The sequence below is a fragment of the Centropristis striata genome, chromosome 3 (genome assembly GCF_030273125.1).
Source record: "Centropristis striata isolate RG_2023a ecotype Rhode Island chromosome 3, C.striata_1.0, whole genome shotgun sequence".
In the NCBI taxonomy this organism is placed as follows: domain Eukaryota; kingdom Metazoa; phylum Chordata; class Actinopteri; order Perciformes; family Serranidae; genus Centropristis; species Centropristis striata.
This window is the reverse complement of record NC_081519.1, coordinates 42141883-42156962: the sequence shown is the minus strand read 5'-3', so window position 1 is coordinate 42156962 and position 15080 is coordinate 42141883. Positions and strand designations below refer to the sequence as shown.

General features: G+C 44.7%; 1 protein-coding gene across 1 annotated transcript in view; it reads right to left on the bottom strand.

Moving 5' to 3' along the window:
• Positions 1–14266, bottom strand: part of skib (v-ski avian sarcoma viral oncogene homolog b) — a 38707-nt gene extending 24441 nt beyond the window's left edge. Inside the window, exon 1 of the mRNA XM_059328756.1 lies at positions 13031–14266. Within this exon, the coding sequence (XP_059184739.1) occupies positions 13031–13924 (894 nt within the window). The 5' untranslated portion in view covers positions 13925–14266. The remainder of the gene's footprint in view (positions 1–13030) is intronic.
• Between the last annotated feature and the right edge of the window lie 814 nt (positions 14267–15080).

The window sequence follows — 15080 nt, the reverse complement described above, 5'->3', positions numbered from 1 at the left end:
AAGCTTTGCAGCTCGGGGGCAACCAGAGTCCACCATCCACTCTGTCTCTCCTCCCCTCAATGTCTCACCCTACCATCCCATAAACCCCCACTAAAAACCTCCTGCTCCCCCTTTTATGGCTGCCAGATGGTGGGGAGGCCTCCGTGCCTCTGGACTTGCCTCTCTAGTCTAGTAAAACCAGTTGACCTCAGCAACATAAAAACTGCTATTTATGAAAAGGCTTGGAACAAAACACACAAACATCCTGCCACTGAAACAATCAAACGCCATCTCATCTCCCAAAGAGCCCTTTTACAAGATGAGAGCAGGACGGCAGAGACACCAATAGACTAGACGTGTACCCCTGCTCCGGGGTGGTGGTGCTGAGGTCCAGATGTAGCGACTACACCCAGGTACATTTTTTTTCTTCTTCTTCTGTGTGAAGGGGTTTTATTTGCGTGCCTTGGGTGTGAGCGCAGGACTTTGGCAGCATCTAAAATTCTCCCTGAGAAACGGAGAAGCAAAACAAACAGAGCCGTCTGCATTCAGGTCGAAGCTGAACCGCAGAACCACAGTCTGGCCTGCGGTTCACAACATTCTGTTCCAGCACTGACTTCACCTAAAACAAACACTCTCAAGACCCGTCCACCTCAGCCAGAGGGAGAGGAATCTGAGAAAAAGTTTAGATTTGAACTCCATTAACAAATCCCCCTTTCTCACACTACTTTTTCTGCTGCTTTTCTGACTGACGTGCCGGGCAAATGTTTTCACTCACTTGTCACTTGTGTAGGAGTTGTGCCCTTTGACGGCATGCTCGGACCGAGGCCAAGGTTTGTGAGCGTGCAGAGCTGGGTGGGAAAGAGGGTTAAAAGGCCACAGATCGCCTTGTTATAAAAGAGCGGCCCAATCAATGGCTTTCTTTTACTGCAAATCAATTTAAGTGATTATCTGCTCTTCCAATAACAACTTTCTTCCCCCTCTGCTCACCTCAGATGCCCCTCCTTTTTTTGCTTTTCCCCTTTATTTGTTCTACCGGTTGGAATCTACCATTTATGTCCTGCAATTCAACCTGACCTCCAGGCAACCCCTTGCGTGGCTGCCTAAGCCATTAAGGTAGCTGTGACTGTGGGTTATTAGTGTGATAAAAGTTTACTGTCCCTCCAGCCACTCTGCACGGCTGCTGTTTAACGCCTCTGAGGAACAAGTCTATGGGACCTTTCACACAGCAGATTGGCCATGAGGGCATTTGGTCAGTAGGCCAGCGCACAAACACACCTCAGAGTGCAATCTTTTAATTCAGACAGGCGACACGAGCAGCCGGGACAACAACCGGGAATGCAAGAAGCGAACCAGCCTACATCCAAGTCAGGATGATGAATCAAAGTAGAGCATCCCATGTGCGTTGGCTCTGTGAAAATATGTAGACAAGAGGGCTTAGGGGGGTGGTGGTTGTCTGTGCTATGTTTTTTCCTGTGCGGCAGAAGTTGTGGGCAGCCGAGCTAACTGCAGCCTCAGCACTTCTCTCCATATTCTCCAGTTTCAAGCCAAGAGAGAGAACAAAGGCAGAGAGCTAAGCTGCTGCAGAGGTAATGAGGACAGAGGCATGCAGCACAGGAGTGTGTGCCCTCAATAACGAGTGCTGCTGCAGTCTATGATGGAGTCCTGTTGGACAGCAGAAATAAAAATCCATGCAGCTGCTGCTAGCAGCCACTCTGCCTGTAGTCTACCCACAGACAGCAGTAACTGACTGCAGCCCACCCCTTTTTACACTGCAGCTCTGTCTACCACAAAATGGAAACCACAGTGTGACTGGAATTTGCTTGGAGACACATTGAGATCCATGAAGTGAGACAGTAAAACTGTTTATTCCATTGAGATACTTTAGCAATAAATTATCTAAGAGAGGCGAGATGTTTTTAACTGTTTAAGTTGCAGCAAACGCAACATTTTGTTTTAGTACGTTACAAGCAAAAAATGGCTTGGAAGAAATGTTAACATAAAAAAGTAGTCAACGTGACAGAACAATTAATTCATTCAAAGCTGATACTAATAATGCACTGTCAAGAAATCAAGTAAAACGTGTCAGATGGCGGAGCTGAGTTTTCACAAACGACACGAGCTCAGATTCCTGAGAATGACAAACACTGCGAGCTGTGGTGTGAAGTATTTGAAGAAGAATGGGCGCAGCAGGGCACAGAACTGAGGAAATCCACATTATTGCTAAAGGAGAATCCCAATTAAAGTTGAGGACACACCCTTTATCCAGAGCGTCTGCCAAAGTCTCTCCAGCTCACCAGTTGGAATCAATAATGTGATTAAGAGGGAAAAAGCGAGCAAAGGGAGAAATGTTACAGCAAAAATAAAAAATTGGAGCCGAGCTAGAAAACCTCCAAAAGGAGAAACATGCCTTTCCGGAGTTGGTATTCATTATACACTTCATATCCTTCTGAAAGCCCGAACAATGCTTGGATGTTTTTTTTCTTCTTTTTTTTTCAGTTTTAAAGTGCCGTGAAATATATGTTCAGCTCTGCTTTGCTGCTCCGTTTCACGTCAGAAAAAACATGTAAACATGTTTAAGAAAGTATCTAATTATAGTAGTTAGGTATCTAACGGGTACATATAAGTATTCTAACATTATTTACTCCAAACGTCTTTAATTTTGAAGTCGGAGGCATTCCACAGAGAGGCTGTTTTGGCAGCTCTTGGCTGTAAAGCTGTGTCAGTGCTGGTCCATGCCAGCCCCACCCCATTAAGGCCGAACCCTGCACATCATGTGTTTCCACTTTACCGATAGGGTGGAAATGACCTCAACGCAGTAAAAGATGACAGGGGTGCTAGCGCTGTTCACCAGATGTGAGCAGAAAAAGAGAGAGAGAAAGAGGAGGGGGAGGAGGAAGGGGAGAGAAAACCATTCGCCTGAAGAATTTACTGCAAACCCCTGAGGAGCCCTGTGATTGAGGGTTCAAGTCGAGCTCCAGAGGTTCCTGGTGTATCTCAGCAGCGCTCGGGGAGCTCATACACTCCTGGACCGGGCCAGACGCGGAGCTGCACGCACACACACACATACATGCGACCATGCATGTATGCATACATCTCCAAAAAAACCCTACTGTCATTCCACTGCACCTGCTAGCAACACAAAAGCCACTTCCTCCCACTGTGTCCGGCCAAGCCCCTTTATCCCATTTAGTACAGCCTGCACCACAACAAAGGCAGAGAAATTAGGGAGCTGCGTTGATGATAGGGCGACTAATCTCTTTGGAGGGACTCATTATATCTGCAGCCTGTACAGTTCAGCAGCTGAAAGGGGTGAATTAAATATGGACATGCAGAGATGGGAGTCTTTGTGAAGATGAGTGCACCAACAATGCCCTGCTATTACGACTGGAATAATTCATACATTCCATATGGGACAGATGCCCCGACCAGACTATCCTCTCTGCATTTGATTCAACACATTCAAGTTGATACAAGGTCAGAAGTGAATTGATTATCTCCAAAAATATCTGCTTATTTTGAGTTAAAGCCTTACTTTCGAGTTCAAAACTGTCCAACAATCTTATAATTCCTGCAGATCATAAAAGGTCACTTGACCTTGCAGTAAAACACACACTCCTCTGCAGCAGATTAAGACACTTGGTGCCATAAGAAGAGGTGATTACTTTGTTTTTGATGATAATCTGAAAAGCAGCTTGACGTTTTTTAAGATGATGCGTGTGTTACCTCTTCTCTCGACACCGGCGATACTCTGCTTAAGACACAAGGCTTATAATAGTCCCCTCATTATAGGATAAAGGGTTGGCCTGCTCTATTTCAGGCCATGGCTGTCTGTGTCTGCGCTCGTCGACTGGCTGGAAATAAAGCCAGACGCTTGTCAATGCCACAAGCACAAGGGGAGGCAGGCGGCCCTGCTGGGCAGCCGGCACAGCAGGCACAGTGTGGGGCAATCCTGCGACTATTAGACACCTGCAAAAAAGGGGGGAGTAGAGTGGGGGGGTGAGGGAAGAGGTGTCCTCAGCATGTGAGCAACTGTGGCCCATCTGTACGCCTGTCTTTATAAATGTAGACGCTGCTGTATTGATGCAGAGAGAAAGGTGGGCTGGACGCCTCACACCAAATCGGGAAAGATACAGTACATTCTGCTTTTTAATGAGGTGATGAACAAGACTAACAAGGTCAAAGAGGGAAAAAAAGGTCCACCTGACCAGATGATGCTGTGGCAAAGAGTGACCATGACAGATCCCGGGGTGACTGTAATACTGAATAAATAACTTTCCCCCCTTCACTGCAATAGAGTCTGCTAGGACAGCTGTGCTGAATTCATTTGATACGGGTGCCTGCTGACAATGCTGCATTGCTCCATCTCTGCAAGAAAGCATGTCGAGCTGGGTCTGAAGAGCACACAGGGGCTCGCAGCTTTTCACCAACACTGACTGATTGTTCTGCTATACAACCCAAAGCTCTGACCCCTGCGAAAACTAAGCTAAGAGAAATAAACCTTTTTTTTTTAGAGGGTCCGTCCCCGGAGCTGTACAGCATACGTGCAGCTCGTCAGGCAGAAGACACAGTGCTCTCGGCTCACATTTTAGAGATGCAATGTCCTGGCGGCAGAGGAGATACGTGAGATGATGGGCGTCTGTAATGGCACACAGCAAAAAAACAGGAGAGAGCCGAAAATAATGTGGATCCCACTCATTTGTTCATTTAGCGGGCTCTTGAAACAAGCCTGGAAAAGGAGATAGAGGATGGTTATGAGGTCATCCTGACAAAGTAGCACTGCCTCTCCATTTCTTTCTATCTATCTATCTATCTATCTATCTATCTATCTATCTATCTATCTATCTATCTATCTATCTATCTATCTATCTATCTATCTATCTATCTATCTATCTATCTACCGACGAAACACAGACAGATAGTGAGTTTTTATCCCTTCAAAACAAGACGATCAGCCCTCACGCCCCTGGAACGGTACAGTGATACATGTGCGGCGTATGTAGGCCAGTCTGAATACAGACTGATAAAGCATGTGCTCACTACAGTGGAGGTGGAGATCTAAGTATAATGCAGTGTGAGGGGGAGTGCAGTAGGAGATCTCAGTGGAGGAGGAGAGCCTGTGTCTGTATGCTTGTGTATATGTATGTGTGTGTGTGTGTGTGTGTGTCCTACAGGGTCGAGAAGGTGTCAAATGGAGGAGGTGAGTGATGGTGGCGGGGCAGAGGAGGTGTCAGACATGGAGGTCTCTGTGATGGAGAGGGGAGCTTTATACAGTGCTGACCTGTGGGAGAAGTGTGTGTGTGTGTGTGTGTGTGTGTGTGATGCGGAGTGGAGGAGGAAGGAGGAGGAGAGACTTTCATTGGAGGTCGCAATGAAAGAGGATGGGCAGTGAATGGAGGAGGGTGAGGTCTCTGTACTGTAAGAGGTCTATGCACTGTGAGGTCTGAGCGTACATACATGCGTGTGTGTGTGTGTGTGTGTGTGTGTGTGTTTTGTGTGTGTTCTGGCGCGCTTCTTTGAGCCCACCAGCCAGAGAGCACGAAGTTCTTATTTAGCACAGGAAGAGCAGCTCTGCTTAGCAACCACAGCCGCCCTCCAATCACAAGCGTACGGAGCAGACTCCAACTGAGGACGAGTCCTTTTTGAGAGTGTGTGGAGTCTGACAGAGACCTCTAAATGGTGAGGTCCACCACACCTGCCCACATGCGCCACGCACACACACACACACAAAAACAACCAGTTCTTTAATACAAACTATTTTTCCAGAATCGATCCCTGAGACAAAAGTACATTCACGCCCCTCTGGTTCTCCTCCACGTCGCTGTCTTCTCATCTCATCTCAGCAGAGAATTCAAAGTTAATCTAAACCATCCTAATCCAAATTTTTTTAATTATGCATATCCCATAGAGCAAGGGGAGACGTGTAAATCCTTTACAACGTTCATTCTCCTTTTCTTCCCCGCAGCCGCACACAGCACCGTGCTGCAACTTGGCACTGCACCAGTTGCAAGTGAAACGATAGCGGCCCCGATTGTGATCTGCTAGCCATCAAAACAGGAGGCACGAACAAGATTTGGGCCAAATGCTGTCTGAACACTGAGCAGTCTGTTTGGTTTAGCTGCGTGAGCTAATCCTTATGATAGCTTTGGAGGTGGTCGGTGGGCGGATTGTAGGCGAGAGCAGCATGCCGATTTGTCATATGGCACCAGCAGGGCCTACTTCTGCTCTGGCTGGAGCTCCATTAGCACATCTCCAATGTGGTCTAACAGTTCTGTAGCTCAGAGCTGAGGGTCATTAAGGAGAGACAGAGAGGAAATTTAGGGGGATAAATATTGCAATCCTGCTCATGTCTCTCTAGCCTCTAAAGTCTCATCAGAAAACTTGAATCGGTGCGTACAATTACACTGTTGGTTTCTCTGCGTAATGTACTCTCCGCAGTATATCTAATTCATGCTCTAATTAGAAAATTCCACAGGGACTGGTTATGAATTGTGAGGATGCTCAGAAAGGGCCAAAGAAGGAGGAGAGAGTCCATGGCTGACATTCAGTCTGAGTCTATCTGTGTTCTTGAAGACGCTGTCCAGAGAAGATGACGGTTTTGATGTGCACTGTGGTCTCTGCATTCCAGGGGTTATGTAGGATTATCAGAGTTTAAACCCCCCCCCTCCGACTGCAGCAGCTTAGTAGCTCAGCCAGCAGCAGATGCAGACTCCAGGATTTCCTGTCTCTGCACCAGATGGGCCTGACTCTTAATCACAGAGCTGGAAATCAGGAGGTGATCGAGGAGGAATTGATGATGATTGTGGAATAACACTAACCCAATACAGGCATCTGTTCTGCCACTAACGGACCGACGGACCGACTGGCTTGTTGACTACAGTCGCAGCCAGCGCTCATCTCCTCCCTCATCTCATCATCGCTGATCAACACTAATCATCCTCCTCGCTCACTCCACCAGTTATACAAGAAGTCTTTCACACGTTGGCACTGTGCTGTGTCATCGGGGTTTAGAGAGGAAACGAGCAAAAACACAGTCCGGAAAATGATCAGAAATAGAAATAGAGCGGGGCAATACAGTCTGAAATTGCAACAAATGAGACCAGATATTACAGAAAGGCTTCTTTTCATAACATCTTTTCTCTAAAAACACACCTAAATGGAAAGGCTTTCTCAAAAACAAATTTTAAGTTAAAAAAAAGAATGCATGTTGCACATTTAAAGTACTCTAGGCCAACGGATATGGGCTTTTTTGAGACTGATACCAATTTGAGAGTGGAAATAATCACAGATTACAGATATGATGGTCTATATATTGATTTTTTTTTAGCTTTTCTTAAGCAAATAACATTATTTAAGAATATAGTTTAATTTTACATGTTAAACCAGTTCTGGAAATAAAAACAGAAAAACTATAGTAAATAAAAAAATAAAGAAAAGAAAAAGAAAAAGCGATATCGGATCACATTCTACGCCTGAAACCGATAAATACTGCCTGTCGGAATAGCAGAATATGCCTGAATATGCCAACTATTTACTTTTTAACCACTGGTTTTCACAAGTGCTTAAACACTACTTACATACACTTTATTTTTTGTATTATCATTATATTCTGAACATAATTAAGAGAAATTATTGATGACCCGGCAACCTTGTACAATGCAAAAATATTCAAAATCACACATAAAATAATTAGTTTGATGTGTTCAAAGCTGAGGGCAAGCTTGTCATTTGTGTAAAAAAAAATAAAAAAAAATCAATGACTAATTTAGTTAGATTTACTTAAAACTGAACCAGAATGGTTGACTCAACCTGCAGATATCTGTGGGAGAATATCATGATAAGATCATATAATTGCGAAACGATTCCACTAAAAGTCAATAAACAATGATCTTGAAGTATGGCCCCACGGCCCTATCTCTATCAGACATGCAGACACCGCTACAGGCTCCAATCTGTCTTCCAGCACGCAACCAGGAAACCAGTGACGGGGCAAATTCACGCGCATGGATTTCCCACCCTGGGAGAGACTGGAAGGTTACAGACCAATCTACACAGCACCCAAAGAAACACGGCCCCAACAAAGAGAAATGGCTGCACTTCACAGCCCGTGAAAGGCCGGCCATCAAACAAAGACGGCGGCAGGTCTTTAGTACACATCAGCCATGACAGAAGCCCAACTGACACCCTTTTAACACAGGGTCACCCCTGGCAGAATGAAGGCCACAACCCCTGGGAGCTCCTGACACCCCTTTGCCTTGACACGCCGTCCGTGCTTTGGCCAAAACGCTCCGTCCAGCAGACGCTGAGGGGGGCTGGGTGGTCACCGGGGAGGGGAGGAGGGGAGGAGGGGGTTTGGAGTCGGGCGACTGCTCTCAAAAGACTTCTGATCTCTCAGGGAGACGGATAAGTAGGAGACGACGAATGAAACAGCATCAAAAAACAGCAAATGTCTGAATTTGACATTGTTGGAGAGAATTTTTGCACCATTCATTAAAAAATGCACCACACAAACATTTTTTTTCAAGTCTGTAGACTATTATTTTTTGTCCAGGACATCTCTGCAAGTCCATAATACTTCATTTAGAATGGTATTCTGGCACATATTTAGCAGAATAATCCCATTATTTTTAGGATAATTGTGTCATTATGGTATTTCTCCATTAACTTTACATGAAAATGTTATATTTTTATAGCAAAACTGTGTGTTTTCTACAATTTATGTCGGTAGAATTTAAAGTTTTACACTATTCTTTGATTCTGATGCAATTTGACAGTTTTTTATTGTAAATTCTACAAACATTTTTTACAGTGTAGAATATTATTTTTGTCCAGGACATCTCTGCAAGTCCATAATACTTCATTTAGAATGGTATTCTGGCACATATTTAGCTTTTTTTTAATCAAATATTGTATCAGTTATTGCACTGGACATTTAGAACCCGACCAATTTAGTGCACAGCTGATTTTTTAATGCAAATATTGGCCTGTTGTGAACATAATGTTATCTCTCTGTATGTTTTACCCGCTGACATAAACATTTTCTACAGAACATATAGTCAAGAAAACAATGCCTGGGTTGCTGGCTACTTATTTTTATTTTTTTATTTATTCTTTATTAAATAGGGATTTGCTGCACCAGGAGAGACATTTAGAAATGTGCCAAATGTGAAACCGAAGGACTGGATGTGTATGTGGGTGATGTGGGCGGGTCGGGTCTAAGCTGACTGGGTCAACGCTGGGCAGACAGGCCCATCAAGGACCAAAGAGATGCACGCTGTCAGCTTTCAGGGCTTCCCAGAGGTCAGTAGACAGATGGGAATGGAAATGAGCCGGCAGAGAGCTCATTTTAATCTGGCCCGCACAGCTGATCCAGTCATTACACTCGCCTGTTTACATGCAAACACAACTCATACACTCTCTATACCTAAAGACACATACGAGTGCAGATAAACACCTGAGAGAGAAACAGGTATCCATCATTCACTTTTAATAACAGCGAATAAGTAAAAAAAACCCACACAGCCCTTTACCCTTCAACACACTTTATTGGTTTGCTCCAGGTTTGAGGCTAATTTCATCGAGTGAGGAGAACAATGGGATGAGAAATGGCATAAATTGGCCTCAGTTGAATGGCTTTAATATCCATTCCATTAAGGAAGGTCTACACAGTTCTCCAGAGTCCCCTTTTACTCTCCACTCAGTCAGATGATTGATCACAATGCCCTCACTTCTTAGGGATTTTTTTTTTTTTTTTTTACAGTTAATGCTCACAAGTATTTGACTTTGAGAGCAAAAAAAAAAACACAAGTTTTGCAATTCCAATCCTCTTTCTTGAAGATTTTCATGCTAATCAGAAAAGTTAACATTTGAATTATTTCACGCAAGGTTCAACACATTGGAAGAAGTAATTTGAATTTTTTCGAGTTTCCATGAAATTTACATTTTTGGGCTGTGTGTCAGCAAAATAATCATCCAGGATCTTAAAAAAAAGAGAGAGAGAGCGCTGTAGGCATCACATCACAAAATGGCGATGTTTTATTGGAAAGAAGCTGCGGTTGAGGGTTTGTTATCTGTCTGCTGCGTATATCCCTCCGTCCTTTATCAGACAGCCATCTGGCCAGTGGACTGGACACAAGGGCACGTGATTGGATGGTGTGAAAAGAATGGGGGAAGGCTGGGTCAGTGTCTTTGGGAAAGGTCAGGGGTTACGGCCCTTTGACAACACATGTCAAGGCCTGGCTCACACACAACCTGCATCTTCTGAATGAGAGTCTGCAGCCTCCTCTCAGCAATCTGCCCTCATCTGCACATTAAGCAAAGAGCCAAATGACCAAATGCTGGATTTGATGCAAAACAGACACAATGGTTGACTGCACTCATTCCCTCCTCTGATCCGGCTTCTGCTGTTGTGACGAGGCTGATAATGTTTAACTTTCTTCATTCACAGGCTATCAATAAAAACACTGCAATAACTCTAAATCACTATCAGGGCTGCACAATTTGGGGGGAAATAGCTACATTTAACATTAATGGAGAGAATGATCATTTTTGCACCATTCATTAAAAAATGCACCACACAAACATTTTTTTTTCAAGTCTGTAGAATATTATTTTTTGTCCAGGACATCTCTGCAAGTCCATAATACTTCATTTAGAATGGTATTCTGGCACATATTTAGCTTTTTTTTAATCAAATGTTGTATCAGTTATTGCACTGGACATTTAGAACCCGACCAATTTAGTGCTCAGCTGATTTTTTAATGCAAATATTGGCCTGTCGTGAACATAATGTTATCTCTCTGTATGTTTTACCCGCTGACATAAAAACTTTTTTTACAGAACATATAGTCAAGAAAACAATGCCTGGGTTGCTAGCTACTTATTTTTACTTTTCACTATTTACTTTAATTCATTCTTTATTTTCTCAACTTTTCTCAATTTTCTAGAATTGGTTTTACAATGTAATACATTGTATGTATGAATATATAATAATGTTAAATATCCTTTGGTAAAGTTTCCTGAACCTTTGGAGTACTTTTGCATTGTCATATCGATGCTATGTTCTAAATCACCTCGAGCAAAAGTTTCTGCGTTATATGTTCTGTAAAAAAAGTTTCTATATTGGCAAACATTTACGTCGATATCAATAGATACCGATATGTCTTTGATGGGCCAATATCGACTGGCCGATATATCAGTCTAGCTCTAGTATAATGTATAAATCATGTGACTTATTTCAGAAAGCAGTCTTGGAAGAGTCCTGTAGGTGCAAAATCACTGCACAATCCACATAGAAAAGGTCAAAATTCATTCAAACTATGAAATTCACCATATTGGTATTGATTCTTTTCCCCCTCCGAAATCAGAATCAGTCTTTGTCTCATACTGGTTCCCATACTCTGTTCCCATTTTAATAAAAATTCCATGAATTGTGCAGCCCTAATCACAATTAAACTTTTAGCAAACTGCACTTCAAAACTATTCCACCAAAAAAAAAAAAAACCTACACACATGCTACATCAGCAATAATCTCCTCGGCACTTTCCTCCGACAGTGCTGTATCTGCAGCAGCCACCACCACGTACAGGAGATGAGGTGGGAGTCTAGACAGATGATACAGGCAGAGGAGGTAACCTTCGAGACTCTTATTAATAAAACACTCTGACATCAGAGGGAGGCTGAGGCAGGCCGATAACATTGAGTTTTTGTTTCATAGGTAAGCCGAGCCAAGCGCGGTCTGCGAGCCCCCGTCCAGCCTTTCAGCAGCTCGGCCTGTCAGGCTGATGTATGGGGGAGCGCTGGTGTGCAGCTCCCAGAGGACCAGGCCTGTCTGCTAACTGGGACACGACTGACAGTGAACCACAGCAAACGTGCACTGCCCCCTCCGCCACGCTGCCTCCATGATGCTCAGCCCCTGAGTATATCACACACACTGAAGGACTGTCAGAGCAGGACTCACCATGTTGAGAAAATATATAACTCACAGGTGATACATCAAGACCTGCTGACTGCAGTTAGGAAGAATTAGCCACAGGTGCGGGACTTTTTTTTTTTAGATATTTCTTCACCGTTTGAAGACGTCTGGGTCCAATTTGTGGGAAAACATGATATAAATCAGCCGTGAACGGCTGCATGCATTCAGGACTGATAACCTCCTCCCCCCCGTTGTTATTTCAGACTTGTTTCTATAAGCCAACAACATTTTACTGAGCATTTTTCAAAGAGAGTACTGAGGTTTCCCTGTGAGACATCTCCTGGCTCCTGCTCAGACTGGAGCAGCACCATTGTGATGCATACAGAGATGTCCACTCATTAGCAGAGTCCCACACAGCAGCTGCTCTGTGACGAAGGAACAGCCACCTCGTCTCCTGGCCCTTTGTCCAAACTAAACATTTCTGACCCACGCAAGGAGCCTGGAGGATGACACACAAACACTCGCATCTTATCCTGAGCAGCCACAAACATTTATCTCTCTCTCTCTCTCACACACACACTCACACACACATTTCCATATCCCAAACCTCATTAAACTCTTATCCCCCTTCCCCACCTCATGGCACCATAATGGGCTTCCCTGCCCCCCTCTCCTCTCTCACACTAATAAAATATATCATCGGGACTTCATTTATCATAATGCAGATGCCCTTGGGTAACCCTGAGGGTGGGGGGTTGCATGGACCGGTGAGGTTTGGAGGATGGGAGGGATGCTGACGGGCGTCAGCTGATGGTTGAAGCCTTCACTGTCACCTCTCTGAGCTTAGTGATGCTTCATACGAGGTGTTTCACAGTGCAAGAGTGGAAAGATGAGTAGTAGTGTGACATGTGATTTGCATTGTAACTCTGCTGGGGGTAGCCTAATAAGGCTGGCAACACTTAGACAAGATACACACAATCAATCAAAGAAGACAGTGACAGGACTGATGAGAAAGAAGCCTCCTCAAAATTAATGTTAATTAATGCAGATGCTGAAGAAGGCCTGCGGCTGCTGAGATATCCACAAACAGACCACTTCAAAGACAATAAGTGATGGTTAAAAACACGGTGAAAGACTTACTCTGCACGATTTAGTGGAGCGTTTGGCCGTCAGGTCGTATTTTCCTTTTAACTCTTTAAGCAGCTGCTCCAGGTGACTCTTCTCCTCTTTTCCGGTGTAGTCCGGGTCTAAGAGCACATAAGCCCGCCAGTTGGCCGAGTCGAAGCCCCAGTGGACTGTCCGGTTCTCGAGTCTCTTGTGGCTGTGGACCACAAACTTGTGAGGGGGGAACATGAGTCTGCAGTCCATGCACTGGATGCAGGCGGCGCTCGGGCCGTTGTACAGTTCCGGGACAAACAAGCCTTTACACCGACCGAAACATTCATGGTACACTTTGAAGCTCTTCTCGGTTCGCTCCAACTCCAGGGAGCCTAACTCCTTGTTGCAGTGAGGAGGGTAAGTACCGCCGTAGATGAGAGCGTTGCAGAGGCGCTCAGCATCCGTCTGAGTGATCAGCCCACAGGACGGGGCCGAGAAGGGCAGGATACCCACCACTTTGAGGATCTCCAGCTGGTCCGCCGTGCAACGGGAGCAGTAGATGTGCAGGTCGTCGCACACCGAGTTGATCTGCTGGAGGGAGAAATCTCTCAGGACACTGTTGAGGATCTGCGGCAGGCACAGACGCTTCTCGCCGCCGACCACGAAGCAGGAGATGGGCTCCCGCTCCAGGACCGTCTCGCACCTCTCCGTGGAGCGGTCGGACGGGATGAAAAGTGGACCGGACATGACCGGGGGTGTCTGAGCCGGCAGGGTGAGCATCATCTCGACGGATTTTCCATCTTTACCGAAGAACGAGTCCTGGTGCCACCGGGCGGAGAACGCCGCCGGTCCGCCCAGAGAGCGCATGGAACTCAGATGAAACTGCTTCAGAGTTTGTTGAAGTCCGGGATGGGGCTGAAAGCTCGTGCCCTCCATGTTGTCGCCGGTTGGAAAAGAGAGTTCAAAACTCAAAATGAAAGCTGAAATTGACTTATCGGATCGGGCGTCCTCAGCATCCGGCTACACGCTCAATAACGCGCATTTCCATGTCACCGGAGAAGCTTCCCAGCGCGTCCATTCAGAAAACTGACGGCTGCTGAATTCACAGGGGCTGTTCCTGTGAGCAGACGCGATTAAAGTCGACAACTCCGAGACTCAAAACTCGTATTATCCAACGTAAAAATCACCGGGTACCGTGTTTCTATGCGCTCCTGCGGTTTTACGCACTCCTAATGTGCGCTCGAAATATGCCTCGTCTGCTCAGTCTGGCGTACTCTCAGTCTGTCTCCCCACTCACTCAATGTGTGAGTCTCTCTCTCTCTCTCTCTCTCTCTCTCTCTCTCTCTCTCTCTCTCTCTCGCCCTCTCTGTTTGTTTGTGTCTGGTTCAGTCATTGAATCCCAGCCAGGAATGTGACTGACTCCCCGGGCTGGCTCTTCCCTCAGCCAGCTGTTCCTCCCTCTGCTACATGGCAGCTGCACATTAAAAAAAGAAAAAAGAAAAAAAAAAATCCCTCTGAACCGAGGGGAGGGTGGAGCTTAGAAAAATATAGTTGATGCTGGAAATATAAAAATAAACTTTAGGATCTCAGATGTTTAGGTCTTGCAAAACAGCATTTTTGTCTTTCTTTAGAAACTTTTTTTTTGAACGTGGACATTTAAAACGAGACGATGTGAAATATACTGCAGACTTCTTTATTTGCTTAACAAGGTCAATTTGAAACAGTAGAAACACGGTGGTGGAAGGTGACTAATAGTCAAGTATTGTATACTTAAGTACATATTTGAGATACTTTAGTTACTTTACACAAGATTTAACATACAAAACATAATGAAATATGATGCAATGGTTCCACCCTCACAACCTACAAACGGTAAATTAGTTCTTGCACATTAATGCATAAACTTTTTATGATCAAATTATATAATGTGGAACAGTTCAGCTCACACAAGGGATTTTTTTTTCTGAAATTGAATACGTTTACTAGTTTTACAGTAATGTAATTGTAATATTTTAACTACATTTTGCTGCTTATACTTTTTTTTGCTTTTGTCTCAATACATTTTTCAATAGATAGATGTAGAGTGATAGAT